The sequence below is a fragment of the Sylvia atricapilla genome, chromosome W (genome assembly GCF_009819655.1).
Source record: "Sylvia atricapilla isolate bSylAtr1 chromosome W, bSylAtr1.pri, whole genome shotgun sequence".
In the NCBI taxonomy this organism is placed as follows: domain Eukaryota; kingdom Metazoa; phylum Chordata; class Aves; order Passeriformes; family Sylviidae; genus Sylvia; species Sylvia atricapilla.
Window position 1 is genome coordinate 18,221,094 of NC_089173.1, and position 26,667 is coordinate 18,247,760.

A 26,667-nucleotide genomic window follows, 5' to 3' on the forward strand; every position below is an offset into this window, starting at 1 on the left:
CCATCCCCCATGTGCCTACCAGCCATGGTCCGTTCATTTTTATCTCGTCAAGGTCACCATTGTGTCACGGTCGGCTGGAGAAATGCCACAAGTCGATACGATTGAATAGCAAGACTCAGTTTATTAGAAGCGTTTACAGAATTTATAGCACACCTAATAAGCTCATGCATAAAACTAAAAGTAAGCATACTATTGGTTAAATGAAGAAGCGCGAATCTGACTCCCACCTCTGCATTCCTATGGCTTCTGCTATACATTTGACCTTACCCAGAAGTTACATCCCAGAGACCCCAGAGACACAATGTCTCTGTCTAAGGATAAGGGCTGTAAAGATAAGGGCTGACCAGCATCCTGTTGCTATCCAGCTGCAGATTGTTTATGTGACCTCTCGCAGCTAGCCATCTCCTACATTGTGGTTTCATGTTTGTCAAATTTTGTTTTCCAACTGGGAGATAGGATTTTGGGAAAAAAGTAAAAGTAAAAACAGATAGATTTTATTAACATACACTAAAGAAAGAGAGAGAGAGAAAAAAAGAGACATTCAAACACCTCCCCCCCCCCCCCAAACTTTCCCACTCAACACAGAGAGAAAACTATGATTTTCAGTCAGTTGCCACCATTTTAACATGATCCTACATCACCTTGGGAGAGGAGCCTCTCTAGAGTTATGGAGAACATGCCACAAGAAAAGGTCTGGTGGCTCTCAATGTCGCAAATCTGCAACTGCCCAGAATTTTGCAGATTCTGTGCAGTCCCACCCATATAACTGTTTCCCAAGCTGCTTATGGGCCTCTGCATGTTTGGGGTATCATTTTAAGAATGCTTTTCTAGTACAAAACAAGGATTCACTTCTTCTATCTCTTAAATCATCTTTATCTCAAATGAAATAGAGACCTCCTTATTCTTTCCCAGGAGTTGGGGACATATTCTATTCAAAATTCTCAATTAAATCTCATGTGTATCAGTACACACAGCCCTTTGTCTAGAACTTGCATTCCCCCAAGCAGCATTATGTTATTACAAAAACACTTCCTCCATCCCAACTTCCAATAGTCTTCCTCAGTGCTTTCACTGACTTTGTCTCAATGCTGTCTCTCTACATTTCAAATCACTCTGTCTTCCATGAAGGAGGGAAAAGGGTTAAAGTCTTTGCCCAGAGTCTTTTTTTTCTCCTCTCCAGCTGACTCCCAGAACTTCAATGCTGCAGGTGATGGTGGGGGGCGGAAGGGGAAGAGGGAGTATGCTCAGGAACGCTGATGCAAGACCCTCCTCTACCTCTGGTCCGATGTAAAGTAATTTAAACTTGGATCAGCTCCCTGGAGCTCTGGAGAAAAGTTCTCAAAAGTCTTTTCTCCCTCGGACCAGAGGCTCTGTCAGCCAAGCCAAGAACCCGGCTGCTGCAGCCCCTGGTGATCCAAAATCTTCCTCCCCATCGGAGGAGCTGGAGGAGAGAGGGGACACTTCCAGAGGACAGAGGGGACACTGCCGGCCCAGGCAGCTCTCCCACAGGCAGGGCCTCCCCCCCCCCTCCCGGCCTAGCTGGACCTGGCCCCGGGGGGCCTAGTCTGAACTTCTGACTTATGAGGTGATGTTAGCTCCTTGCCAGCCAGAAAAGGAAAGGTGGCTGGATCACCTGGGACTTTTGATTTAAGACTGAGTCTCTAGAGACGTATACAATACTCTTGTTCGTCAGCCAAGCTGTCAATCCATGCTAGAACTTCCTTAGGAAAAAAAGCTTTCACATTCATGCAAAACCACCACACTAGGTTACAGTGTTTTTTCAGTTACTTGTTTTCCAATTGCATGTAGATTACAACCAAAAATGTGGTAGATCTGAACACATAGAGGCTCTGGCAGATGTGATCTGAGCTCAAAATTGAAATTTGGATTTCTAACCCTTTTTCCAACTTCTAACATAAGTATTACATTATTCAAAATTATCTTTTGTCTAAAGTTCTGATGCACATCTTGCATTATTCAACTTTCTCAAGGCACTAAATTCCCCCTATTCCCTTTTCTTTGTTGTTGTTTTTTGTTTTGTTTTTTGTGTTAAAATCAGCATGCATGTCTGTTGCTAAGAACATGAAGGGAATAACAAGACAAAACTATATATGTAGTGAAACAAAAAACTGACAGCAATCAGGAATAAGTCAGTGTTGTGGTTTAAAAACAAACCAAGTAAGAGCTCTAAGTTAGAAATAAAATTTAATGAGAAGAAAAGGAAAAAATAAAATAGAATAAAATAAAATAAATACAAAAAAAGAAAAAACCAGTGACACAGTCAGAATACAACCTGATCAGGGTGATGGAGACCGTTTAGACGAGGTGGTTTTCTTGAAACAGAAATCTTGTAGAAAGGTCTGGTAGCTTCGGTCTTCTGGGAATCCAGTGGGTGAGGGCTGCTTCTACTGTCCCAAATCCCAGCTTATATCCAGGTGAGAATGCTTGGCTCTTCCTCATGGGCGGAGCATCTTACAATGGGATGATGAGTCATGGAAGAGAGCCTTAATGGCCCATTAAAGAGAGAGATAACTCCCGGAGGGAGTTATCTCTGAGTCATGCAAAAGGCATTGATGGGCCATTAACTGAAGATGGTGATAGAATACACCCTAAACTACAACCCAGGACAATCTACCCCTTATTTTATTACCATCTACAACATGCCTAAATCAATACATTTTTACAGATGAATGCATATATACATACAGAATGAAACCTTACACACTGCTCTCACTTAAAATTAGGTCTCCCTGTGGTACACAACGGGTTTCTCTATCTTTCTGCATTACCCACTAAGTGTAGCCAGGTCTTTGAGCAAAGACAATCCCATGGACAGGTTTGCCTTTGCCTGAAGTGGGATTAATCCAAACACTTTTTCCTAAAATGCCCTTCATGTGTACCACAGGTACTTTGTCTTTATCCACTGTGTGTAAGGGTTCAGACTGAGCAGGATCACCTCGATTGATAGACTTTCGGGTGTTAACTATCCATGTGGTTTTGGCTAAGTTTAGTTTTCAATTTTTGAAGGTTCTTCCACCAAGTGCCTTCAGGGCAGTCTTTAATAGTCCGTTGCACTGTTCAACTTTCCCGGCAGCTGGTGCATGATAAGGAATGTGGTATATTCATTCAATACCATGTTCTCTAGCCCAGGTGTTTATAAGGTTGTTCTTGAAATGGGTTTCATTGTTCGACTCAATTCTCTCAGGGGTGCCGTGTCTCCAGAGGATTTGTTTTTTAAGGCCCAGGATGGTGTTCCGGGCAGTGGCATGAGGCACAGGATGGGTTTCCAGCCATCCAGTGGTGACTTCTACTATGGTCAGCACGTACCGCTTTCCTTGGCGTGTTTGGGGAAGGGTGATATAGTTAATTTGCCAGGTTTCTCCGTACCTGTACTTCAGCCATCGTCCACCATACCACAGAGGCTTCATTCGCTTGGCCTGTTTGATTGCAGCGCAGGTCTCACAGTTGTGGATGACCTGTGAGATGCTGTCTATAGTGAGGTCCACCCCTCGGTCACGGGCCCATCGATATGTTGCATCTCTTCCTTGATGACCAGAGGCATCATGGGCCCAACGAGCTAGGAATAATTCTCCCTTGTGCTGCCAATCTAGATCCACTTGTGATACTTTCACCTTGGCAGCTTTGTTTACCTGCTCATTGTTGCGATGCTCCTCATTAGCCCGGCTTTTGGGTATATGCGCATCCACATGTTGAACCTTCACGGTTAGCCTTTCTACTCGGGCGGCAATGTCTTGCCAAATGTCAGCGGCCCAGATGGGTTTTCTTCTGCGCTGCCAATTGGCCTTTTTCCAGCGATTCAGCCATCCCCACAGAACATTAGCTACCATCCATGAGTCAGTGTAGAGATAAAGCCTCGGCCACTTTTCTCGTTCAGCAATTTTCAAAGCCAGCTGGACAGCTTTAAGCTCTGCAACTTGACTCGATCCACCTTGTCTCTCGGTAGCTTGTGCAACTTGTCGTGTGGGGCTCTATGCTGCAGCTTTCTATTTCCGGTTAGCTCCTACAATTCGGCAGGAGACATCAGTGAACAGAGCGTATCGTCTTTCAGTCTCCGGTAGTTCATTATATGGTGGGGCCTTTTCAGCGCGTGTTACTTACTTTTCTTCTTCTTCAGACGATAATCCAAAAGTTTTACCTTCCGGCCAGTTCGTTATAACTTCCAGAATCCCAGGGCGATTTGGGTTTTCAATGCGGGCACGCTGTGTAATGAGGGCAATCCATTTGCTCCATGTGGTATCGGTGGCATGATGTGTGGAAGGAACCTTTCCCTTAAACATCCACCCCAGCACTGGCAGTCGGGGTGCCAAAAGCAGCTGTGTTTCAGTGCCAATTACTTCTGAGGCAGCTTGAACTCCTTCATAGGCGGCCAAGATCTCCTTCTCTGTGGGAGTGTAGTTGGCCTCGGAGCCTCTGTAACTTCTGCTCCAGAATCCCAATGGTCGGCCTTGAGTTTCTTTAGGCACCTTCTGCCAAAGGCTCCAAGACAAACCATTGTTTCCAGCTGCGGAGTAAAGCACATTCTTCACATCTGGTCCCGTCTTGACTGGGCTCAGGGCTACTGCATGAGCAATCTCTTGCTTGATCTGAACAAAAGCTTGTTGCTGTTCAGGCCCCCAGTGGAAATCGTTCTTCTTGCGGGTCACCAAGTAGAGAGGGCTCACGATCTGACTGTACTCAGGAATGTGCATCCTCCAAAAGCCTATGGCACTTAGGAAAGCTTGTGTTTCTTTTTTGTTGGTAGGTGCGGACATGGCTGTGATCTTGTTGATTATCTCTGTGGGGATTTGGCGATGACCATCTTGCCATTTGACCCCCAAGAACTGAATTTCTTGAGCTGGTCTCTTAACCTTGCTTCTTTTAATGGCAAAACCAGCTTTCAGCAGAATTTGGATGATTTCCTCTCCTTTCTTGAAGACCTCTTCTGGTGTATTCCCCCATATGATGATGTCGTCAATGTACTACAGATGCTCTGGAGCCTCATTCTTTTCCAGTGCAGATTGGATCAGTCCATGGCAGATGGTGGGGTTGTGTTTCCACCCCTGGGGTAGTCGGTTCCAGGTGTACTGCACGCCCCTCCAGGTGAAGGCAAACTGAGGTCTGCACTCTGCTGCCAAAGGAATGGAGAAGAAGGCGTTGGCGATATCAATGGTTGCATACCACTTTGCTGCTTTGGATTCCAGCTTGTATTGAAGCTCTAACATGTTTGGCACAGCAGCGCTCAGTGGTGGCGTGACTTCATTCAGACCACGATAATCCACTGTCAGCTTCCATTCTCCACTGGACTTACGCACCGGCCAAATCGGGCTGTTGAAAGGTGAACGGGTTTTACTGACCACCCTTTGACTTTCCAGTTTACGGATCATCTCATGTATGGGGATCACAGAGTCTCTGTCTGTGCGGTATTGCCGACGGTGTACTGTTGCTGTGGCAGTTGGTACTTGTTGTTCTTTTATTTTTAGCAGTCCCACAGCAGAGGGGTTATCTGAGAGACCAGGCAAGGTATTCAATTGTCTGATGTCTTCTTTCATCACTGCGGCTATTCCAAAAGCCCAACGATATCCTTTTGGATCTTTGAAATATCCATTCCTGATATAGTCTATGCTGAGGATGCATGGGGCCTCTGGGCCAGTTGCGATAGGGTGTTTCTGCCACTCGCTCCCAGTTAAACTCACTTCGGCTTCTAGTACAGTCAGTTCCTGGGACTTTCCTGTTACTTTTGTAATAGAAATGGATTCTGTTCTTACATACCTTGATGGCATCATGGTACATTGGGCCCCAGTGTCAACCAATGCCGTATATTTTTGTGGGTCAGATGTGCCAGGCCATCGGATCCACACAGTCCAGTAGATCCGATTGTCCCTTTCCTCTTCCTGGCTAGAGGCAGGGTTCCCCTATTCCTGGTCATCGCATATGTTGTTTTCTTCCTGTAAATGAGTTGTTGAGGTTTCTTCAAGAGGATCAGTCATATTATCATTCCTGTAATGTCTGGAGTTCTGTGCACGAGAGACCGGAGCAACACTGATTTTAGATGAGCTTTTTGTGGTAGGCATTTCTCTTTTCAGTTCACGTACCCGGGCTGCTAAGGAGGAGGTAGGTTTTCCATCCCACTTCTTCATATCTTCTTCATGCTCCCGAAGAAAAGACCAAAGGTTACCTCGGGGTGTGTATCCTCTCTCCCTGGCTGGGGGACGCCTGCTCTTAATCGCAGAGACTCTCGTCGGCTCTGGTGAAATATCGTAAATTTCTTCCTTAAGTTCTTTTTTCAGTTTCTGATGGCCTTCTTCAATTAAGTTCCTGACTTGCTCAGCCAGTCTTGTTTCCACAGATGAGACATGGGCACGAACTGGGGCGGTGACAGTGTCCTCATAAATCTTTAGTTTATTAGCCAGGACACCCACCTTGTCCTTACCTTCTCTTCATTGCAGTGTTGCCAGGTAACGTGAGTACATTTCTGGTCCAAGCCGTGCAAATCTCAACCACATCCGTGATGTGCACTGGACATCATCTGGGCTCTTAGGAAATCTCTCATCTTCTGCAAAAATGATTTCCAGCACAGCCAATTCCCTTAGGCATCGGATATCTTGTTCTATTGTGTTCTATTTTCCTTGGTGCACTAGGAGGTCTTCTTTATAAAGGTATCTGTCTTTCACACTTGTTAGCAGTTGCTGCCAGAGGCTGAGAGTTTCTTGGGTTTTTCCAATTCCCTGGTCAATGACCACATCCCGGGACAGTGATCCCAGTTGCCTGGCCTCAGTTCTATCCAGAATGGTGTCATTGGCTGCAGCATCCCAGATGCGGAGCAGCCAGGTGAGGATGGATTCGTTGGTCTGACGGGTGAATTCTCTTCGCAGGTCACGCAGCTCACCCAGAGATAGAGAGCGGGTGATGATCTCTGTCTCTGTCTCTTCAGCTGAGTGCGAAGGTCCTGCTCCATCCTCGTCAGTCGCTATGCGGACTGATTTGCTCCTTGATTTCTTCTTCTGAGTGGTGGCAACTGCTACTGGTTTAGGCTGTTTCGGTTCAGTGACGGTTTGTGTGGAGATGCTGACAGCACTTTTGGTTCCTTTCTCCTCTGTAACAGTTTGTGTAGTCGTCGATGCTATTGCTTTGCTTCTTTTTACCTCTTCTACTTCTTTAAGAACATGCTCCAACACACCATGTAGTGTTTTGATTCTAAGCATGGTGCAGAGAAAACAAAGCAGGACTAACAAGAACATTATGCTGTCCTTGGCATTCAGAGGGTACTCAATATTTTCAAAAACTGCTGTGTCCTTCTTGAAAAGCTGGAAAAAATCATTCTTTACTTCTCCTCACAGGGGCTGGGTGAGATTGTTGAGGCTCCAGACGTAGCATCCTAGACTAGAACAAGAATACAAAACTGGGTATATATTCTGAATAATGTTCATTGCCTCAGATTTTATCAAGCAATGGACATAATAGACTAGTAAAGCAATTTTAGTACTATATCCTGGTCTACGCAGGAGTATTAAGGCCGGCAGATAGTGCCCCACGTTTGGAAAAATATAGAGAGATAGGTATAAGACACATGTAAGCATGTTGGGCATCATAACAGACAGGTGTCTTCAATAAAATTGTAATTTCTGACTTTTCTTATTGCCTCTGCCCCACGTTGGGCGCCAAAAATATGTTGTGGTTTAAAAACAAACCAAGTAAGAGCTCTAAGTTAGAAATAAAATTTAATGAGAAGAAAAGGAAAAAATAAAATAGAATAAAATAAAATAAATACAAAAAAAGAAAAAACCAGTGACACAGTCAGAATACAACCTGATCAGGGTGATGGAGACAGTTTAGACGAGGTGGTCTTCTTGAAACAGAAATCTTGTAGAAAGGTCTGGTAGCTTCGGTCTTCTGGGAATCCAGTGGGTGAAGGCTGCTTCTACTGTCCCAAATCCCAGCTTATATCCAGGTGAGAATGCTTGGCTCTTCCTCATGGGCGGAGCATCTTACAATGGGATGATGAGTCATGGAAGAGAGCCTTAATGGCCCATTAAAGAGAGAGATAACTCCCGGAGGGAGTTATCTCTGAGTCATGCAAAAGGCATTGATGGGCCATTAACTGAAGATGGTGATAGAATACACCCTAAACTACAACCCAGGACAGTCAGGTACAACCATTAGGAATATTTCAGATAATACACTTAATCAGTAAGATATGTGAAATTAGGTAATTAGCAATCTCTGCAATACTGTACCATCATCCCAGAGTTTGCAGACAGCTGATAAACCACAAATCAGGGAAGATTTGGACAATCATTCTCTGGATAATGATTCTCCAAGTTATCGTCAAAGATAGGTCCAGCTGTCATATCCATAGGGTCAAATTGCCAAGTCAAGGAGACTTGAATATTGTTTCAATGCAGAAAATACCTGGGTCTGTTGGCAAATTTCCCATCCAAATAGAGCTAAGGCCTGGCCACTGCCTGAGCTCTAACTGGAAGAGAATTCCCTAGACATATTTCAAAACAAGGCTCCTAGGAATCTTAGGGTGAAAGAATAATTGAACCATCCAATAAGTGGTCTCCTCCGAAATTCCCTCGGGATAGGGATGCCTTAAACACGGCAAACTGTTAGAGTGCTTCTGTAACAATAACTAAAGGTCACAATATCATCAGTTCAAAGGAGGTTTTCAATGGAGTTCAGGTATCGTTTCTTGGAACTCTGAAAAATACTTGTGGTGGTTTCACGATTGCCAAATTTTGTTTACCAACTGAGAGACAGGATTTTGAGGGAAAAAGGCGAAACAGGCACAACTTAACAGTAAAAAACAAACTTTTTTTCTGTTTTTTTTTGAGTTTCTGTTTTTTTTTTTTAGTTTCTGTTTTTTGAGTTTCTGGTGGTTTTTTTTGTTTTTTGAGTTTTTTTTGTTTTTTGAGTTTTGTTTTTTGAGTTTCTGTTTGTTTTTTTTCTTGATGCTTTTCTCTCCTGTTACATAAAAGGGTATGAAAGTAGTGTGTTATGCCACCTGCTGTCAGGTTTTCAAAATGAAAACATGGTATTTTAGAATGATATGAAGAAATATTAACTTGGAGAGATGTTGTGAGAATTCTCTCAATGTAATTTAACTTTGCTCTCTGGACCTGACATCACAAGCAGCAGTGGTGAGTTGTGTTGGTGCTAGATTTTTATTTGATAATAGAGTTTATAATTAGGAAATGACTATTGGGATATTTGTAGTTTTGAGATCTTGATGGTCTTCCTTTACGAATCCTCTTGGAGTCAATGTCGGTGCTTTCTTCCAATAACATTGTTTCTATAAAATTTTCTGCATTTGCACTGAAGTATGAAAAGCTTGTTTAAATTGATCCTAAAGGAGGACTTCAATCAAAATATCACATGTGTTGTACACACTAGATATTATCATGAAGGCCTTTAATTTACTACTGCAATGATGGAAGTTTTTGTGGGTCTTGACAGATGAAAAGATGATGATGCTTCCTTTGCCCTTATCTAAATTAACAGCAGAGAACTGAAATGACACTGAGAAAATTGCAAAAACCTTTAGAAGATAATGTAGGTTTTTCCTGATCCAGGCAGTGTGACTGATAGATTTACAGTACAAAGTTTGAACTTTCAAAAGGAAGAAGTTGAAGAGATGATCCAACATAAAATTAAGATGTATTCAAAGTTATTCTGTACTTCAAAATAGAAAACCTAAATTTCTGCTCCCAGATATGTTTATGTTGTGAAAAATGGTTCTGACATTCTTCAGAATTTAATTATTAGAAAGTATAAAAATAAAGACAAAAGCCAGGGAGGGGTAGTTTTATGTGCTGGTGGTGGTGTGTGGATTTGTGTGACTTTGTTTTGTTGTTTTCACAAACTATGCTATTTAACCCTGAGAATGTTTTGAACCAAGCTTTCAAACAGTGGGAAAAAGTGATTAAAAAGAATTTACATCCTAACAAATTATCATTTTGAGTGCTTGACTGGATTTTATTTTACTTTAACTTTCACTTTGGATGACTACTGCCTTTTTAAAGATATAAATATGCTTAAAATTGAGTCTTATTGTGCATCAGCTCCATACATAAAAGCTTCTTGGTTGAATTCCTTTCGTTGTTGGGGCTATAGCAACAAATCTGTATCATTAAACCAATGTGAAATTACTGTTCTTTTCAAGCAATTTTCTTTGTTCACAGGTGTCAGCTGTGATGCATGTTTAAAAGGAAATTTTCGAGGTCGCAGATACAAGTGTTTAATTTGCTACGATTACGATTTGTGTGCAACTTGTTATGAGAGTGGTGCAACAACAACGAGACATACAACTGACCATCCAATGCAGTGCATACTAACAAGAGTAGATTTTGGTAAGTAATAATTTAATTTATAATAAAGTTGTTTGCAGTAGTTAAAAACTTGTATTTTATTTCACTGCTTGGGAACTTTTTCCCCTCCAAATAGCATGATAAAAATCATAGCAAATTCCTGTCTCCTGATAAAAAGCTTGTTCTGTCTTTGGTTCTAGCATATGAAATATGTTTTATTCTTTTGGGTTAAGTGTTTTGGCACACAGCAAATTATCAGACTATTAAATAGGTATCTGATAAAAAGGATTGCTCCTAAATTAACTTTCAATTCAAAAAGTGCAACAAAACTACATGCACTCACCCCTCCTTCCCTCAATATGTTGTACCAGAAAGTGCCATGGTCAACAAGAGAAATAATAGTGAAAGTTTAGGGAAAATGTTGTTTTGTAATTACATCAGGGTTGTTAATGCAGCAATGATGGTAGGCTGTACTAAATGGGGAAGACTAGTGGCAAGGGCTAGGAAGTAGTCCTCTAAATTACTGGTTTTCTTCCCTGAGTAATTTCTATCATATCATATTTATAACATGAGTGTTATAATTCAGGAGATACTTTCATAGCAAATCTTTGCATTTAAAACATTGGATGCTTATTTCTTCATATACCCATTTTAAGCCTTCAAGGTTAATGTTTTAATAAAAACATTGTAGTGATTCTTGATTCTTGATGGCCTGGAGAGTTGAGTGGAGAGAAACATAATGAGGTTCAACAAGGGCAAGTGTAGGGTACTGCACCTGAGGAGGAATAACCCCAAGTACCAGTACAGTTTGAGGACTGACCTACTAGAGAGCAGCTCTGCAGAGAAGGACCTGGGAGTCTTGGTGGATGACAAGTTGTCCATGAGCCAGCAGTGTGCCCTGGAGCCAGGAGGGCCAATGGGATTCTGGGGTGCATTAGGAAGAGTGTGGCCAGCAGGTTGAAGGAGGTGAGCCTGCTCCTCTACTCAGCCCTAGTGAGGCCAAATCTGGAGTGCTGTGTCCAGTTCTGGGCTCCTCAGTACAAAAAAGACAAGGAGCTACTGAAAAGGGTCCAGCAGAGGCTACAAAGATGATTAGGAGGGGTCTGGAGCATCTCTCTTATGAGGAGATACTGCAGGAGCTGGGCCTGGTTAGTCTGGAGAAAACTGAGAGGGGATCACATTAATGCATATAAATATCTCAAAGGCAAGTGCCAAGAGGATGGTGCCAGATTGTTCAGTGGTGCTCAGCTACAGAACAAGAAGCAATGGCCAGAAACTAAAGCACAAGGAGTTCTACCTCAACATGAGGAAGAACCTCTTTCCATTGAGGGTATAGAGCACTGGCACAGGCTGCCCAGGGAGGGCATGGAGTCTCCCTCTCTGGAGACATTCAAAACCCACCCAGATGTGTTCCTGTGTAACCTGCTCTAGGTAACCCTGCCTTGGCAGGTTTGGACTAGATGACCTCCAGAGATCCCTTCCAAACCTAACAATTCTGTGATTGTAGTGTAGATATTGTTGTTGAAGATTTAATTTTTTAGTAATTTTTTTAGCTTCTTGATTTAAAAAAGTATTGAATATGCACATTATGCTATTTCCTATATGCATTTAAAGCTCAAAGCAGCTGGATATACCAATATATAGTTTCTTTCTCAGAGCTCTCTGAGCAGAGAAGTATCTCATTCATGTCTAATTCTCCGGTAGCTGCTTGCCCTAAGCCTGCCTTGTAATGACTTTGAAATCTGTGGTCTGAGAATCCAGAGTTTCAAAAAATAAATTTAAATATACAAATCTAACTTTGAAAATCATGTCATTGAAGTTTCTAGATATTCCTTCTTAAACTTTACTTTTCTGCTTATTGTCAAGGTAAAAATATTTGTGTAACAGTATATATTAATTCAATGTTCTGGTCACTATTTGAGATATATGGTTTAAACGTATTTATTCCCCAATGACAGTTATTCTTATATATTACATATAGGGTTAAATGACAGCATCATCATAAACATTAAGGGTACGTGATTCATAGGGAAAAGAGGACTGATATATGCTTGCTTATGGAGCTATAAATTAGTATTCAATGTTGACTTTTTAAAAGTTTTTGAACCATCTTGTGAATGTTCTGTGCATCTAGAAAACATCTAGGAAACCACATTATTTTTCTTTGAAAGTCTCAAAGTAAACACACCTTTGGATTAGTGTGTTACTCATATAATTTTTAAAAATCCATGAGAGATACATGTGGACAAGTAGAGGCTTGTCTTGAACAGAGGGTGTTCCCCAAGCAACTGACCCCAGACCCACAGAAAGTGACAGCAAGGGGCAGACCCTGCACCAGGCAGCACAGGAGATTTAAGTAGGCAAAAATAATCAGTCCAGCTGACTGCAACAAACAAGCATATATATTCCTAGTAGGCAGGCACACAGCAGCAGCAGCATGGTGGCCACCTGGCAAAAAGCAGTGTCCTCTGCTCCTCAGCTTCTAGCATCTGGGAAAATCAATGGAGCCATACTGACAGAGCTCCTATTCAACGATGCAACCACCCAGGTTTCTGGCTGTGGCATGTCTGAAGGGATATTCCTAGAGAAGGAAAGTGATTGCAAACAAGACTGTGGAAGCTGTGACCAGATTGATGAACTGCTCTGCCAGGTGGCTGAGCTTCAGGAGGAGGTGAGCAGCAGACTGAGGAGTATTAGAGAGTTTAAGAGGGAGATTCATCAATGGAGCTATACTCTGCCATCTATGATGCATAGAAGCCAACTCAACGTGGCCAGTATGGAGGCAGGTCCAGGATCTGCTTTCTGCCAGAGGAAAGGCAGTATCACAAGGGATAAGGAAAGGTAGAAGAAAGTTACAGCATGGAGCAATAAGACAAAGTAACCTCCTTACCCTCTAAGTTACTGTCTCACATACCCTTATAGAACAGTTACAAAGCCATGGGTACGGTAAATGAAGCTCATAATGAGAAAGAGGAGGAACCTGTGCAAGCAGTTTTGTTAAGGTCAGAGAGACCAAGCCCTCACAACAAAACTTTTATTAAGACCAGCACCAAGAAGCAACACTGAGTTATGGTCATTGATTCCCTCCTGTGTGGAGCAGAAGCACCTGTTCTCAGACCAGACCCTCTTTCCAGGGAAGCTTGCTGCTTCCCTGGGGCCTGAATTAGGGATGTTGCCACAAGATTGAAGAGCCTAATTCAACCTTCAGAATACTATCCATTCCTGCTCTTTCAACAATGTACAAAAAATGTCACAAAAAGAAAATTAAAAAAGTAAGGTCAATCAAAAGAGACTTTAGAGTCCAGGGAAGAATCCTAAGAAGTTCAGGAGCACAGGTAGTGTTTTCCTCAATCCTTCCAGTAATGGAAGGAGACTTTGGAAGAATCAGGCAAGCTCAGGATATCAATACCTGGCTCCAGGACTGGTGCCTGTACCAAAAGTTTGGGGTTTTTGTATGAGAAAGATGAATGTCTGGGTTGCTTTAGACAAGTCTGCAGGCTCTGACAACATCTGTTTATCCAACATAAGCCCTGACAAACCCTTTTCAACCTGTTTAGTTGGAGTACCTTTTCCAGAAGGTTTTGATAATGTTATGCTGTATGAACTTACCCGATCATTCTGTTTCTATTCATAAACAGTTGAAAAACTTAAGAGATCTGGCTAACCAAATTACAACAGATGATCCATCTTGGGTAGACAATATTTTTGACAATTTGAGCTTTGCACCTTGGCTAAAGGAACTCTGTAAAATAGGCTTGATTATTTTAATAGTAATGATTGTAGTTATAGTAGCAATACCTTGTATACTTCAATGTGTGCAAAAATTAATTAATAGGACAATTTCTAGTATCTTAGTGATTCAACAGAATGGGAGAGATGTTGGGAAAGATGAGACAGGAAAAGCTTACAGATACGATTGCTTGGCAAGAGATTCTAGAAATATAAAGCCTGTGAGTGAAAGAGAAATGAAAGCTAGCATTGAGATGTAAGCATGGCAGATAGGAAGATGGTGATTAGCTAGAGATGGGTTGAGTAACAGCAAACAAAGGGACACCAAGGGGCCCAAGGGAGTAGCCTCGCCAAGGTATCAGGGAAAAGGTAGATAAGAAAGTAGCCTTTAGAGTTTAGAATACAGAGTGATATGGTAATACAGCAGTTCTCATAGGCTGTATGTAAATTCTGTAGGATTTGTATCTCATGCTGGTTGGTTACTGTAAATTAGAGTATTCAACACAAAAAGAGATATAATGCACTGTAACAAGGATGTCGCTCTCTTGCCCTTGCTCTCGCACTCCCTCTCTCGCGCTCTCTCTCTCTCTCTCCCCCTCTCTCTTTGGGGTACCCCTTCAGCCAAGGCTGGTGGCTGAAGGCAAGGCCCTTTTACCCACAACCCATGCAATAAAACACGTGTTCCAAGAGCCTCTCAGGTCTCCAGAGAACCCTCTCCCTGCCGTTGACGGATACTCCTACAGGTTTTAAACCTTTAAAGACAATGTATGCTGGGGCCTGATGGGATCCACCTGTCCTGGATCAGACAAATGGGTCTGTGGGCTTAAGCTGGTGGGACTACGAAACGAATTCCCCGCAGCCCCACGGGGCTAGCTCAGTTTCTTGGGAGGCTTTGGGGGAATATTTCAGGGATAGGGCAAAAGATCCAAAAGAGGCTCTTACCCCCAGGGTTGATCCAAGACGTTTACTCCAGGAGGGGAAACGAGGGCAGGAGGCCCAGAGGGCAAGAGAGGTTCAGAAGGGAAGGCAAGAGGGCTGGAGCCTTGGAGGGCCGGAGGGCAAGAGAGCTGGAGCTTTGGAGGCCCGGAGGGCAAGAGGAAGAAAGAGGAAGAACAGACCCTTATCAAGCCTCCTGCCCAGGGGGGATGGCTGGACCTCAGCCAATTGGGTCAAGAAAGGAAGGAAGGGTCAAACTACATGGGTACAGGCTTCAGGGGTCCTGGGGAAAAACCATTCCCCAGAGAAATACAACAGGACTACTCAGGAGAACTTTAAACTAGAATCAGTGTGGGAAGGAGATAATTACTGCAATCTTGTTGGTAAGCCAAAGATAAGCATAAAAATGCAGAGAGTCTGTGGGTAAAAATCAAGAACCAGGCCAAAAAATGACACCTGGTGGTGGGAGTCTAGTAGAGGCCAAGTGATCTGGGAGATCCTGTCGACAAGGCCTTATTTCAGCTACAAGAAGCATCACACTCGCAAGCTTTCATCCTGAGTGGGGAATTTCAGATTTCAAACACCCAGATTGGGAAAGCAATACAGATGGCTGTAAGCAGTCCAGGAGACTCCTGGGGTGTGTAGAGGACAACTTCCTAGTCCAGGTATTAGACAAACCAACCATAGGTGAGGCATTACTGGACCTGGTGCTCACCACTGCAGATGACCTCATTAAAGAGGTTAAGACGGGAGGCAGCCTGGGCTGTAGCGACTGCACCCTGGTTGAGTTTGTGATCTCAAGGAGCGTGAGTCTGGCAAGGAGCAAAGTCAAGACCCTGAACTTTGCAAGAGAGAACTTCCAGCTGTTTAAGGAGTTGGTGAATGAGACAATCTGGGTAACTGTCCTTACGGACAGAAGGGTTGACCAGAGCTCACAACGCTTTAAGGCCACATTACTTAAGACTGCAAGAACTCCCTATTCCAGTCTGTAGGAAATTGAGCAAGGCAGGCTAGATAGTGGCATAACTGAGCAAGGATCTGTTCCTCAAACTGAAGAGTCAGAAGGAAATGCACAGCCACAGGGAGCAGGGACAGATGACCTGGGGATAGTACAGGGACAGGGTTTGGATGAGTAGGAATGGGGTCAGGAAAGCTGAGGCAAAGATGGAATGGAATTTAGCAAGGGATGTGAAGAACAACAAGAAGGGATTCTAAAAGTATATAGTTCGGAGAACAAAGGCCAAGCAGAGTGTACACACCACCTCCTTGTCCCCCACCCCCAATAAATGAGAAGGGAGAACTGGTTGCAACTGATAGTTCTTCACCTTAGTCTTCACTGGCAGTCAGGTTTCTCCTGTCTCTCAAGTCCCTGAACCTCTAGGTGGGGGTTGGAGTAGCAAAGGCCCTCCCACTGTAAGCAAAGAGTAGGTTTGAGACCACTTAATGAAGCTGAATAGCCACAAGTTCATGGGGCCTGATGAGATGCATCGCGGGGTCATGAGGGAACTGGCTGATGTTCTTGCCAAGCCACTCTCTGTCATGTTTGAAAAGTCATGGCATTCAGGCAAAGTCCTCGGTGACTGGAAAAAGGGAACCATCACTCCTATTTTTAAAGAGGGGAGAAAGGAAGATCTGGGGAACTGCAGACCTGTGAGCCTTACCTCTGGGCATGCTTGGGAAGATCATGGAGCAGGTCCTCATGGAAGCAATGTTAAGGCACATGCAAGGCAAGGAGGGGATCCAAGACAGCCAGCATGGCTTCACTAAGGGCAAATCGCACCTGACCAGTCTGGTGACCTATGATGGAATGAGTGCAGTGGTCAACAAGGGAAGACCAAGCAATGTCATCTACCTAGAATTCTGTAAGGCCTTTGATGTGGTCCTACACGACATCCTTATCTCCCAGTCATAGAGACAGGAATTTGAAGGGTGAACTACTTGGTAGATAAGGAATTGCCTGGATGTATGAAGCCAGAGAGTTGTGGTCAATGGCTCTATGTCCAGGTGGAGGCTGGTGACAAGTGGTGTCCCTCAGGGCTCTGTCTTGGGACCAGGGCTCTTCAATAACTTCATCAATGACACAGACAGTGAGATTGAGCACACCCTCAGCAAGTTTGCAGATGACACAAAGCTGAGCGGTGCAGTTGACACAACAGAAGGATGGGATGCCATCCAGGGAGACCTGGACATGAGCCAACAGCATGCACTCATAGCCCAGAAGGCCAACAACATCCTGGGCTGCATCAAGAGAGGTGTGGCCAGCAGGTCGAGGGAGGGGATTCTCTCTCTCTACTCTATCCTCATGAGACCCCCACCTGGAGTACTGTGTTCAGGTCTGGGGTCCTCAGCACAAGAAAGACGTGGACCTGTTAGAGAGGGTCCAGAAGTGGCCACCAAGATGATCTGAAGGCTGGAGCACCTCTCCTATGAAGACAGACTGAAAGTGCTGGTATTGTTCAGTATGGAGAAGAGAAGGCTCAGGGGAGAACTCATTGAAGCCTTCCAGTACTTGAAGGGGGCTTCTAAAAAAGAGAGAGAGTGCAACTTTTTACATGGATAGATAGTGATAGGGACAAGGGGGAACAGTTTTAAACTGACAGAGGGCAGGTTTCGATTACATGTTAGGAAGAAATTCTTTACTCAGAGGATGATGAGGCACCAGAATAGGTTTCCCAGAGAGGCTGTGGATGCCCCATCCCTGGGAGTGATGGGGGCCAGGTTGGACGGGGCCCTGAGTAATCTGATTTAGTGACTGACATCCCTGTCCATGGCAGGGGGGTTGGAACTAGATGATCTTTAAGGTCCCTTCCAACCCAAACCATTCTGTGATTCTGTGGTAATCTGTGCTTGAAACCTTGTTAAAGTTCTGGATTGTGATGGGGCAATGAGCCAAGTAGATTGATGTCAGGGATAGCTTGGAGATCTAGTGAAATTAGTGTGCAATTGTATAAGTCTGTAAGAATACTTGCCAGGATCGTCGGGGAGGTGGGCAGGGGGGCTGCAGAGGTGGCTTCTGTGACAAGACACCAGAAGCTGCCCCCATGTCAGACAGAGCCAATTCCAGCTGGCTCCAAGACAGACCTGCCACTGGCCAAAGCTGAGCCAATCAGCAGTGTTGGTGGTGTCTCTGTGATAAAATATTTGAGAAAGGGTAAAAAGCACTGTGAAGCACCTGTGAGGGAAGAGTGAGAAAAATGCAAGAGGAACAACCCTGCAGACACCAAGGTCAATGAAGAAGCAGGGGGATGAGTTACTCCAGGCTCTGGAGCAGATGTTTCCCTGCAGCCTGTGGTGGACCACATCAGAGCAGCCCTGCAGCCTGTGGAGGGCCAGGCACCAGAACAGGCTCCTGGCAGGAACTGCAGCCTGTGGAGAAATAGCCTACGTAGGAGCGGGTTTTTCTGGCAGGTTCTGTGGCCAATGGGTGACCCATTGTCCTGGTTTAGGGCAAATTTGGGAGGAAATCTCCGAATAGGGTCCCTCTGGGAAGCAAACCCAAATGGCCCCTCCCCCAACCGGTCCAGGAGAAAATCTCCTTAGAGAAAAGTGGAAAAAACTATTTATTTAACCAACAAAGTGCCCGCAAGCACAACAAATGAATAATATGAAACAATAAAACCTCTCGTTCTGAAGTGAGTTGGCAAATTGAGAAAGTTCTTGCCATGGGTGTAGCTCGGCTCTCTCTCAGTCTCTTATCAGTCCCAGTCCCTCTGGCACTGCTGGAAAATGCTGAGGTCCAGGCCCCAGTGGGCCGCAGGTATGAGCTCTCAATGCTCTTCTGGGTTTTTCAGTCCAGGACAGGTTTAAACAGTCCCAAGAAAAAGAAAAAAAAAACAAAAAAAACAGTCCAGGGAGCTTCTCTGCCTCAGCTAGCTAAAACTAACTAAAAGCAAAGAAATCTCTGTCCCGCTGCCTGTCTGTGCCTCAGATGAACACAGTCCAGGAGAAGGAATGTGGAGGAGTGAACACCGTCTCTGAAAACAAACTTCGCGCTTCTTCTTTCCTCCCCCCCCTTTGCTCTCAGAACCAGTCTTAAAGGTGCAGAACCCAATATACAGCATCGACAGAACAGACAGCTGGGGATACAAGCATAAAAAAGTCACCCCAGGACACCCATGCTAGAGTTATCTGTTCCTGAAGGACTGTACTCTGTGGAAAAGGACCCCATGTTGGAGCAGTTTTGTGAAGGACTGAATACTCTGTGAGGGACCTCCCACTCTGGAGCAGGGGAAGAGTGTGAGGAAGAATTAGCAGCAGAGATGAAGTGTTCTGAACTGACTGCAAACCCTTATTCCCAATCTGCCTGCACTTCTTGTGGGGGAAGGAGGTACAAGAATCATGAGTGAAATTGAGCCTGGGAAGGGTGGAGGGGGAATGTGGTTTCAGTTTTGTCTTTGTTCTTTGCTATCTTACACTATTTTTATTTGCAATAAATTAATTTTCCCCATGTAAGAGTCTGTTTTGCCCCTGACAATAACCAGTAAGCAATCTCTGTGTCTTTATCTTGACCCATGAGCTTTTCCATCTAATTTCCTCCACATGTCCTGTTGAGGAGGGAGAGAGTGACAGCACTTTGGTGGTCACTTGGTGGCCAGCCAAGGTCAACCTGCCACACCTGATCAATTATTTTAGTGCTTAGCAGCCTTAAAATGCTGTGAAATATATACTAATGAAAGGTTACTGGAGGAGCTTTAGTCATGGCCTTGAATTTTGAGAGACTCGAACCAATATAGGGACACATGCGAGACTGCTGGAAACTAATAAGAAGCACCTAGTGACTTTCAGCCTCACCTGTGTTTGTGTTTATAACTCTAGTTGTCTCACTTCTTCTGTAAGTCAATGCACAATCTAGTATTTCTGAATGAGGAAGGTGAAATTCTGAATGGTGTCAGTTGTATTGTTTTTCAGTTCCTAGAGTGATTCTGGGAAAAGATGCTTGTTAGACATAAACTTTAAAATGCTGAATGGGCACAAACATTGGTATGCTGTCCCGGCAAAGGGCAGAAAGCATTGCAATAGGTCTATTAAAGAACAGGGATGTGCATATCTAGTACTCTATAGAGATTATACTTTTTGGCAGAACAGCAAAGAAGTTCAGAGCAGATTTCCCAGTTTTGGTGTTTCTGAAAAAGAATTGCTGGCAGGGAGCCACAGACTCTACATACTAAGCTGAGGATGCTTTATGATTTGTATTATGTGGAAGCATATGGTTTTCTCACTGTTCCTGCCATTTTCAAGGAGTTAACTAGGCAAATAAGGTAATGCCATTTCCCAGGAAAATCATATTAAGAACTGATGCTACTTCTGTTTAAGTTCCTGTGATGTAAGTTCATCTTGAGTGCTTATAAGAGTACAAGATCAAAACCCTCCAGCTGCCTTTTGCAAAAATGTGAGCTGCTTACATGAAGCTAAGCTTTAAAATGTCAAGTCTGAGGTCTGGATAGACTGACTACATTTTAGCTTGAGGCTTTACTATTAGAAGATGATTCATTTAGCCAGAGATTAACTCCCCATATCGTTAAATACTGGTTCAGCTATGGCACCAATATCAACATAGGAAGTGCTAGTGTCACCAAGTAATTTTAAATTACAATATTTAACATAGATTTGCTGTGAGAGCACAGTGCATCTACAGTGATTTTACCTGTAATACAAGCTCACCTATGGTATAAACAAGGATGGGGAGAAAAGTGATGGTCCACCAGCACCATCAGACTTGGTTTTCTAACATTCAGGAAGAGTCATGTTGTTTGCTAGCGTAAAAATCATGTAGTCTGTTTATTCTTTTGGAAGGTGAGTCATTGAACAGCTTTATAGTATTGGCATATATACTTTGTGGAGAAGGAAAATGGTGTTTTTTTGAATTAATGAAATAGACAGTGATTACATGTACATAAGTGAATATATAAAGAAGTTATATAAATAAAGTAATGGGCTATCCTGCTTGAAAATAACTGTTCCTAAAATACCATCTTTTTCCAGATTTGTATTATGGTGGAGAAGCTTTCTCTGTAGAGCAGCCACAGTCCTTTACTTGTCCTTATTGTGGAAAGATGGGTTATACAGAAACATCTCTTCAGGAACATGTTGCTTCTGAACATGCAGAAACATCAACAGAGGTGGTAAGCCACTTCAGCGTTGTTTTTAAATTACAATGAAAGTATAATAAAATATCCAGAAAATGCAGTGATTTCTTTCTTGACCTATGTGGTTATTTAAATGCTGACCAGTAAGGTATGTACCTTACATACATACACACACACACTATGCTGATGTTTTCCCTATACACTCCTTGAGCTATTAACAGTGCCTACATCATCACCTTTACCTCTCTCTAGAGTGTCTCACAGCACTCTTTCATCAGTCTGAATCAGTTTTCCAGCCCAGTCCCTGGATCCTTGGTGTGCAGGCCACTAATTCCTGGTGTTACAGAAAAGGCTAAACCTTTGTAAAAATAAAAACTTTTTAAAATATTGATATACTGATTTTCAATATGTTGGAGTTTTTTATAAAGTGGCCCTTGCTGTTTTCCCTCAACCCTTCCACTTAATTTTTCTGATGATTTTAACAGTGACCATTAATGCAGAGCAATTACGTACCATATAATAGCCTACTGCAACAGTTGTTTTGCTTGTTTTTGTCAGTAAGTCTTCTCAAGTCTTTACATCTAGATGTTACTGTTGCTTGTGCCAGAAGGTCAGAAATTTTTCTGAAATGTAAGGTGACTTCTTTGCTATAGAAGCAATAAAATAATAAATAACTTAGATTTTGATACTCTTAGAAATAGTTTGTTCCCAGCTCTCATTACAGTGTTGAGAAACTACATGCTTGCACTGCTTTGTGTTCAGACAATTTTCTTTTTAGAAAAGTCCATAGTCCTGTTTTTATGTTCCCCTTTATTATGCAGGTGTATGTTTTGTATTTATTTCTAACACCCACTTCACTTATTCAACAGTCATGTGTGTTATCAATCCTAAGTTAAATTCTTGACCAAGAAGATTTGGTATCTTTCCAGCAGTAGGGAATATATTCATGTTTGTGTGTGAATGCTGTTTATGCCTCAGGAATGTATGATTACAGAAGGACATTCAGGGAACTGTTGTCTAGTTGTTTTTGTTGTAGATCCCAATTAAATGTGCATACTCAAAGAAAGTTTTTTGAGAACTTATGTGGGAGAAGGAGAATCTCTCTCCTTTGTGCCTGCTAAGGGCCTTATATCAAGGAGTAGTAGAAGAATTAAAACTGGTGTAAGACCCCCAAAACTCTCTTGACAAGCCTCTTAAAAGGGCATATGGTTTTTCATGTATTCTGAGTTAGATGCACGGGAGAAATACCATCAAGATATTCTCAAGAGGTCTAAACAACAAAAAAAACTTTATTGGCAACTTCAGAAAATCAGAGAACTTTGTTAAAAGTTTAGAGCAACATTCAATCAACATAAAGCATTTCACAAAGCATTAACTTCAGCCCATTTAACTTAGCAAACTCCAAGCCCATTTGATTTTAAGTTACTCAAAACTCAAAGAAGAGGGAATTAGAAGAAGAAAGAGAAAGAGAGAATAAATATAGAAAAGAACAAACATAGCTGCCACTCCTGGTTCCAGCAGTGTTCAGCTGATAGAAATTCCAACAGGAGGTAGGGTCAAGATGTGTGCTCACCTCATGCTTCGGTTTAAGTACCTTTTGGTTTTCCTGGGCCCTTCCCTCAGGTGGGACTTCTGGTCATCTGGCCACTGTGGGGCTAGATTGAGGCTCCAGGGATGATGTGGACCATTGCCTCCAGTGTGCCAGTGATTGGCAGCCATTGTGAGGCTGGGATACAGGCCCAGGGAGAGTAGAGTGTACGAGGCAGTGCATTGCCTCACCAAAGGCAAGACCCAACCTGCTCCTTCCCCTCACACACTCACCCAAAATGTTTTGAGCCAGCAATGTCCTCCAGTTTCTCACAACTGGTCAGCCTGTTCTGAGACTCAAGCGTCTTGGTCTTCCCTAAAAACAAATGAATTATTGGTGTATTTGTTTTTCATTTTTAGATTTAAAACTGGAGTAATTATTATTTCTCCATCAAATGATTAAGGATAATGGTTAGAAATGCAGGACATGTTCAGATGGATGTGGCTGGAATTATGATGATTGTTACTGTTGATATTGGGTTTCAAAAGCAGCATTCAAGTAGAGGGGTCGTTTTTAGGGTTGCAGCTCTGAAAATTGTAAGAAATGCAATCAGATATCTTTGAATCAAGTTTCAGAATGATGACATCACTTTTCTGCTACTCAGTCACACTTAGCAGATTAATTTGGTATTTAGTAAGGCAGCAACTAGGCTGAAGTGAAAGGTCCAGGGTGGGGTGAGTTGGCTGGCTGCCAGATACCCTTTAAGCTGCTCTCTCTCACCTTCCTCCCCAGCAACAGGATGGGTAGAAAATATAGCAAAATGATCACTGGTCAGGATAAGGAGGAGCATTACTCAGCTCCTCAACATTGCCTGCAGCTTTCTTCAGAGCACATCCACCTGATCTGATGTGGGGTCCTTCAAGGGCTGCAGGGGGGACAACCTGTGTCACTGGCTACAGTGGAATCTGCTCTACTGCCTATAGCACCTCTTCCCCCTCCTTCTCCACTGACCTTGGTGTCTGCAGGGTTATTTTTCTCATATTTCCTCACTCCTCTCTCACAGCTGCTGCTGTGCAGTTTTTTTACTTTCTTAAATATATTATTACAGAAATGCTACCACCATCACTGATTGGCTCAGCTTTGTCCAGGAGCAGGTCTGTCTTTGAGCTGATTGGAACTGGCTCTTTTGGCCATGGGGATAGCTCCTGTTGTCTTCTCAAGCTAAAAAGCCTTTAATATGTACAGCAAAAAAGGGAGCATGCCACCGATCAGATAAACTAATACTGAGAACAGATAAGTTAATATTAGGGTCAGCAGTGGTTAAACAGCTATAATAATTCCATGTTCCCTCTAATATGCTCTGGCCAAATCTGTTATTATCTCAAACCCTTTGAGTCCTAGGTTGCATGCCACAAATACTGGTCATGGTTTAATCTCAGCTGGCAACCAGCATACACAGTTGCTTGCTCACTTCTCCCCTGTCCCTAAGGGGATGGGATGAGATGGGATGGGATGAGATGACAGGGAGGGAGAGAATAAGAAAGGTAAAAGTGCAAAAATCTGTGGGTTGATATAATAGGGAAAGCAAAATCTGCCTGTGCAAGCAAAGCCAAATAAGGAATTAATTCATTCCTTCCCATTGGCAGGCAGATGTTTAACCATCTCCAAGAAAGTAGGGCTCCATCACATGTAATGATTTCTTGGGAAGACAAACACTGTAACTCTGAATCATCCTCCTTTCTTCCCTGTGTTATTTTATTGCTGAGCATGATGGCATATGGTATGGAATATCCCTTTGGTAAGTTGGGATCAGCTGTCTCAGCTGTGTCCCCTCCCAACTACTTGTACATTCCTCATCTACCTGCTGCTGGGGCAGTGTGAGAGACACAAAAGGTCTTGATGATGTTTGAGAACTGTTCAGCAATAGCTAAAACATTGGTGTATTATCAATACTCCTTTGGTCACAGAGCCAAAGCATAGTAATATATGGGGTACTATGAAGAAATTTAACTCTATCCTAGCCAAAACCAGTATACCTGTATACATGGGGAGGTGATGGTAATAAGGGAACAGATCCAGAAACTGTCAAGTCAACTGTGATGTTTGGAGGCTAACTAGCTAAAGGCTTTTTAATAATATCCTGGATTTCATTCCAAGTAATATGGTGATTTGTTAATTTTAAGGGATGTTAAAAGCATGGCTGCCTTATCCAGTGCAGGACTCTCTTCTGCTCAGCTGCTGAAGCCCAGTCTGGGGACCTAGGGCCCATGTCCAGGCTGAGGGATGCAGCTGCGACTTTCCTGATTGCAGGTTCAACCACTACTGAATCTGAGCACATATTTTGGAGACCTGTACACACATGGAGGACACTGACACATGGCCCATCACACAGATGACTACAGACACAGTTCTGCCTTCAACAGCACCAACATGTAGGACTTGCATTAAACATAAGTATAGGCAGCCAAGTTCCCTCCTTCCTCTTCACCTGGTAGAGATAAAAGGTTGCTGATAGTGAAGGTACGTGATGCCCTCTAGATTCACAAGTGCAAATGCATTCACTGTGATCCTTTGAGTACTGACATGGCCCTCTTTGTCCAGTACCCCAACTTAGATCCCAGGCACTCTTACCTGCTTCACAGGTCTCCTATTTGCCAGCTAGTCCAGCTTGATGCTCACTAGCAAACACTCATGCACTCATCTCACAAACACTCCTCATTTACAAGTTCCCCTGGGCATACTAGCACAGACTCTTGCCTACTTAATACTGCTGTCTAGACTTGAAGTGCTTCTCTACTCATTTGCTGGGTCCAGATTGAAGTTTGCTAGCCAATACACATGCATACCAGGTTTGGGGAAGATGCAGGCAACCACTCCCTTTTCCCCAGCAGCTGGCACCAGGCACCACATGGGCTGTGACTGGTTGTCCTGCTTCAGCTACCAGTGCTGGACCCCTCACTCATGCTGATTTCCCCCCTGTTAACTATGTTTCAGGACACATACTGTTCCTGCCCCAATGGCTGGAGGCAGAGACCATGACTCACTCTAGTAGCTGATCTTAAGACCCCACTCAGTCCAGTAGCCAACACCAAAATATCTTGGTTTGAATGACAGGTATCTGCTAGGGAGGGGCAGGGTCTCCCTAGGAATGGAGAATTCAAATCCTTTCCCTCCAAATTATTATAATTTAGAAAATTAAAGGGGCTTTCAGGCAGAGGTATGGAGATAGGAATAACAGTTCTTTACTAGTGTGTATAACAAGGCAAACAAACAACAATGACTACAGACTTAATAATAAACAGAACCAAGAACCTCAAGGGGCTTTGTTTCACAAAGTCTGAGGCCATCTGATCTCTTGGGACTCCGAGAGCACCAAGCTGGAACAATGGAAAATCCCAGGCTGGTGGATGAGATCTATCAGAAGCTCCACCGGTGGTAGTTGGAATGGCAGGGATGTCCCAGCAGGACAGGGCAGTGCGGGGCCACAGAGTAACAAAAAGCCTCAAAGCAGTGCAGAAGAAATGGCAGCGGCAGGAAAGGGCTGGCCCAGCAGGGCAGGAGGAGGTGAACTCAGAGTTCCGGGGCACGCGAGCAGATAGTGGTAGATTTTCTCAGGACCAGACCTGGTGGTGACAGTGAACTCCTCCCACAGCAAGCAGCAGCCTGGCCATCCTCTCTTCGATGCCTAGAGCAAGAGAAAGAAGCTGCCTCCAGCCCTGTCCTTTGCCTGCCCCAAAAACTTCCGTTACCTCCCCCTCAAGAGAAACTCCCAGAGACCCAAAGAAGTGTAGCCAGGTGCTACAACTCCTCTCCTTTGGCCCCTTTGTTCTGTCTGAGTACCTATAAGTACCCAGTAGTTAGTTTCCTAGCAACTTATGGGAAGCATTCTGTAAGTAAAAAAGAAACAAATCTAAGCCCCAACACACAGGCCAGGGGTGCCTGCACCTCTGGTCTGACTGGAGTAGCTGGCACCAAATACACTTATGACAGCTCCCTCAGTAACAAGAACTCCAGGCACAAAGTTTGTAGTACTCACCCTAGGTCTTAAGAGCTATGGCCCCTCCAACTACTGATACTTGTT

General features: G+C 43.6%; 1 protein-coding gene and 1 pseudogene across 2 annotated transcripts in view; both read left to right on the forward strand.

Moving 5' to 3' along the window:
• LOC136373268 (E3 ubiquitin-protein ligase KCMF1-like) overlaps positions 1 to 26,667 on the forward strand; it is a 124,462-nt gene that overhangs the window by 85,486 nt on the left and 12,309 nt on the right. Inside the window, exons 2-3 of one of the 2 annotated variants that reach the window (XM_066338174.1) lie at positions 10,182 to 10,349; positions 20,955 to 21,094. In XM_066338174.1, coding sequence (XP_066194271.1) covers positions 10,182 to 10,349; positions 20,955 to 21,094 — 308 coding nt within the window. The remainder of the gene's footprint in view (positions 1 to 10,181; positions 10,350 to 20,954; positions 21,095 to 26,667) is intronic. The other variant, XM_066338175.1, reaches the window with a different exon arrangement.
• The window catches only part of LOC136373271 (ras-related protein Rab-7a pseudogene), a 47,964-nt pseudogene that overhangs the window by 13,304 nt on the left and 7,993 nt on the right, over positions 1 to 26,667 (forward strand).